A 3,999-nucleotide genomic window follows, 5' to 3' on the forward strand; every position below is an offset into this window, starting at 1 on the left:
CATCCATCCATGCCATTTTTCTAACTCTTGCACACACACACAGAGAACATTTGCAGGTGTTTGCAATTCCCACCAGGCTCCTCAGCTGAGCTCAGGAGGACCAGCCCAATCCCCCCTTACTGTGCAGCCCAGGCTTTCCTCAGCGACACAGTCGGACAGGTAGCAGGAGCGCAGGGTGCCCGTGTGATCTGTCACATCCACCAGGATGTCAAAGCTGGCAAAGGTGGACTTGGCCTCTGGAGAGACATCACTGCAGAAGGTGCAGGTGTTTGATGCTTCATTCACAATGAACCGGCAGATTGAGCTGAAACACAAGGAGGTAATTTATGCAGCTATGCAATTTATTCTTCCTGAAACGTTTTTCTAGACTGAGATTTCCCAAGAGACTTTGTCCTTTAAAAAAAAAAAGTTTTTATCTCCTAAACTCTTAAGTCTGTCTGAGACAAAGTGATCTCTTTCTTTTTCACTCTAGGACCATAAAGAGCCTTCACAGAGCCCACAACAGAAACCCACATGGCATCCTCCAGAGGAGTTTTATTTCTTCTCTGGGATGGGACTAAAATACTGCTCCATCTCATTTGGGTGTGGGGAAGAGGGACAAGCAGTTTTTAGCACACATTCCAAGCAGACAGTTGCTCACCATCTGTTGCGCAGGACTCTGGACACGTTCTCATCAATGTCCAGGGTGGAAATGTAGCCATAAATAATTCCATGGAGAGGTTCCAGCTTCCCATCACTCTGCAGAGCTTTTTCTTTCAGCTGTTCCACTGTGTAGACATCCACTACAGCCTCCACTACAAGTTTAAAAGACACGTTAAGGGTGTCTGAGCCAGAAATTACTCAAAGAGCAATGGCCAAAATGGATCTTAAGGCAATAAAAAGGAGATTTAAAGCAGCAGAAAAGCACTCTCCCAAAAAAAAGTAAAACAAAAGGGAACTCAGATCAGGAATTTATCTATTATTTAATCTTTGTATCCTCCAAAAGGAGTTTTTGACAAAAGCTTTTCCCCTCACTTTTCCATACTCTCTGGACAGAAGGAGCACACCAGACAGGCTGCAGCTGGCACAGTCAGCTGGAGACACATAAAATAAGAGACAGCCCCAAGAAACCATCCAAACTTTACATATTCAGCCAGGCTGGACCTGAGTTTTGTTCCTCTGAGAGCACAGAGCAGGAATTATTTCAGCTGCACTATGAAAAGACACTGCAGGTAAATAAAATCAAATTCTTACAGTTAATGGTTTCATTTGCCAGCTCCTTCACTGGGCTGGGCAGAGCTCCTGCCTGGGCACTCTCTTTGATGAAGCTGAAGAGAACATTTGCTTCTGCTGTTTCTGAGGATGCATTTTTAAAAGTAATCAGTATATGTTGTATGTAAAAATCACAACATTTTTATATTTTACAACTTTTTATTCTGGTAACACAAACACATTGGAATTAGCCAAGACTTGTTTTTCTCTTTTTTATTTTAACTGTCAGTCCTCCATGGAATAAACCCATGAAGGAAAAGGAAAAGAAGAGAAAGGGAAAGGGAAGGGGAAGGGAAAGGGAAAAGAGTAGAAGCCAAAGGAACTGGTCATCACATAGCAGATAAAAAGCAGAGAGCTTTGTGAGAAGCAGGCAGAAGAAATCACATTTCCAATAGATTAATGAATGCATTCCAGCCTAGAATAATTACTAAAAGCAAAGGAATACTTGAGCAGCTCTTACCTGGGTTAGTTGTAATGATGGTTTTGGATATCACAGTTGCAGTCATGCAGTTCCTAAATTTGTCAAAATTGATTCTGACATCTGATGCAAATATAACTGTGCACAAAAATACCCTCATGTTACTGGAGAATAAATGTCACACGAAGAACTACAGTAAAACCATAAACCAGACTGTTTTACCTGTTTCTTGGGGGACCCAGCTCTGTGCCAGCTGGATGGATTCATTATCCCAGCTAAATAAAAGAAAAGTGGATGTATCAAAATATTTTTGAAACAGCACTCAAACTGCTTAGTAACTAAAACTAAATAAATAACAAAATAAATAATATTTCTTTATTATATTATATATTAATATTATATTATTAATATAATATTAATTAACTAAATAAATAAACTAAATAATGTAGGTGTAATAAAATTGGCCAAAGGGGACAGGACTCCTTTGTGGCACTGAAATTCATGAGCTTGTTTTATCCCAAACAGGATAAAATAAAGATGGGTTTAAATGCAGAATATACCTGGGGGAAATGCTGTATTTCAGCTTTTATCAAAGTCATTTCTAACTAAAGCAAATCCCAGTTAAAGGAGCTGTTTGTGCTCAGATCCCCAGGCCAGATGTTCAGCCACTTCCAACACTGGGATCTTTGTGGCTGGGGATGATGAGACTGGAGTGAGGTCAGAAGTATCCCTCAAAAATGGTAATTTCATGCTCTCTTGATAAAATCACATTCAGCTCCTCCTAATATTGCCTGGCAAGAGCACAGCCAAAGCACAGATTTGTTCTGGTGGGTTTTCTCCTTAATCCTTGGAAAAAGATTTAAGATATTTCCTCTTCACTGCTGGGCTCTGAAATACCCTGACAGTGCCCAAGTCCCAGCCCTGAGAGAGATCTGATGGAGGAGCTGCTCCAAATTAACCCTGGGCTGGAAGGGTTCACCCCTGAGCTGCTTCTTTTGGGTTTGTGGCTATGAATTGTGTTAAACATCCCATGATAAACATCCCTGGTGATAACAGCTCACAGTGCAGGGCTGCCTGCCTACATCCCCTGAGGGAGCAAAGGTCACTGAAGTCATTTTTTAACCACCAAACAGTCTCAGGGCAAGTGAAAAATATCCACACCCCCACATGTCCCTGCACATGGAAAAGCCACAAGTTTATTGAACAAACTCTGGGCAAAATGCAAAGGTTCCTTTGTGAACAAGGCACTGCTTACAGCAGGGATGGGGTGGGTGGAGTCGTGTTTGTAAACAAGACAGAGCTTGGAAATACAGCCAAAGCCGTATCAAAATGTTTCTGCATTATTTTAAATACTTAAAATATTAAATAGTTAAATTGAAATAGTTAAAAAAACTATTTAAAAACTATTTCCACCTATTTCCACTCCACTTGCAATTCTGCTTGGCTTTAAAAATGGATCATGCTCTTCATTTTCCTGCCCTCCTGTTTGTGGAAGAGACACAACAGCCTTTGCAGCTGGTTTTAAATACCATTTCCTGCATTAGCTCAAATGTCCACATGAAAAAAATGAATTATTTGGAACTGAGCTTCATTTTGCCATCCATGAGCCAGCAGGCTGTCAGCAAGCCATAAAACTACACAAGATATATAAGACCACTCTAATGAATCTCTTTTTTAAGTCTCTTTTCAGTGTACACTGCTGCCTCATCTCAGTTGCCTCCTAAATAACAATATATTTCAATTAAAAGACAGGCTTATAGCTAATTAGTGCGTCTTACAGCTAATTGTTCTACCTGTGTTTGAATTAATTTTAGTTATTCATTTTAATTAACTAGTACTTTTTAGTGAATTAAAGATCATTTTACCATACTATTGGGAAAGACCTCTCTGTTTCATCATACAGCTTGACTTCACACCTCTGGCCTTTCCTTTTGTCCGAAGTCATGAAATATTTGGGCTCCCCAACCTTTAAGAAGAAAGAGAATAAGTCACTTGTCCTGTCTTCAGTACTTAGGAGAATAAAACTCATAACCTAGGAAATAAAAGGGTTAGAAAAGGGAAGGCTGTAGACTACTGAAAATGGCATCACTTAATATTTTCCTTTCATTTTGTTGGTAAAAATCTCATCAAAGGGTGTGTGTGGTTATCATCACTCAGGTGCCAGGCTGAACAAACAGAGTCCTGACCATTGTGAGGCCCAAAATCCACACTGAAACAGATTTACAGTGAAGTTACTGGTGTCAGAGCCCAGAAATGCTCCTCACTCACTGCCATCACAGCCCAAAATCCACATTTACAGATTTACAGTGGAGTTATTGGTGTCAGAGCCC

The 3,999-nt window shown here is 40.3% G+C and overlaps 1 protein-coding gene across 6 annotated transcripts in view; it reads right to left on the reverse strand.

The window, feature by feature from the left end:
- MEIOB (meiosis specific with OB-fold) overlaps positions 1-3,999 on the reverse strand; it is a 19,016-nt gene that overhangs the window by 1,983 nt on the left and 13,034 nt on the right. For all 6 annotated transcript variants that reach the window (XM_033517955.1, XM_033517958.1, XM_015643414.1 and 3 more), the window contains 6 exons: positions 3,535-3,635; positions 1,892-1,944; positions 1,712-1,807; positions 1,234-1,335; positions 641-794; positions 121-304 (listed from right to left, as the gene is read on the reverse strand). In XM_033517955.1, coding sequence (XP_033373846.1) covers positions 121-304; positions 641-794; positions 1,234-1,335; positions 1,712-1,807; positions 1,892-1,944; positions 3,535-3,635 — 690 coding nt within the window. The remainder of the gene's footprint in view (positions 1-120; positions 305-640; positions 795-1,233; positions 1,336-1,711; positions 1,808-1,891; positions 1,945-3,534; positions 3,636-3,999) is intronic.

This window comes from Parus major, chromosome 14, assembly GCF_001522545.3.
Source record: "Parus major isolate Abel chromosome 14, Parus_major1.1, whole genome shotgun sequence".
In the NCBI taxonomy this organism is placed as follows: domain Eukaryota; kingdom Metazoa; phylum Chordata; class Aves; order Passeriformes; family Paridae; genus Parus; species Parus major.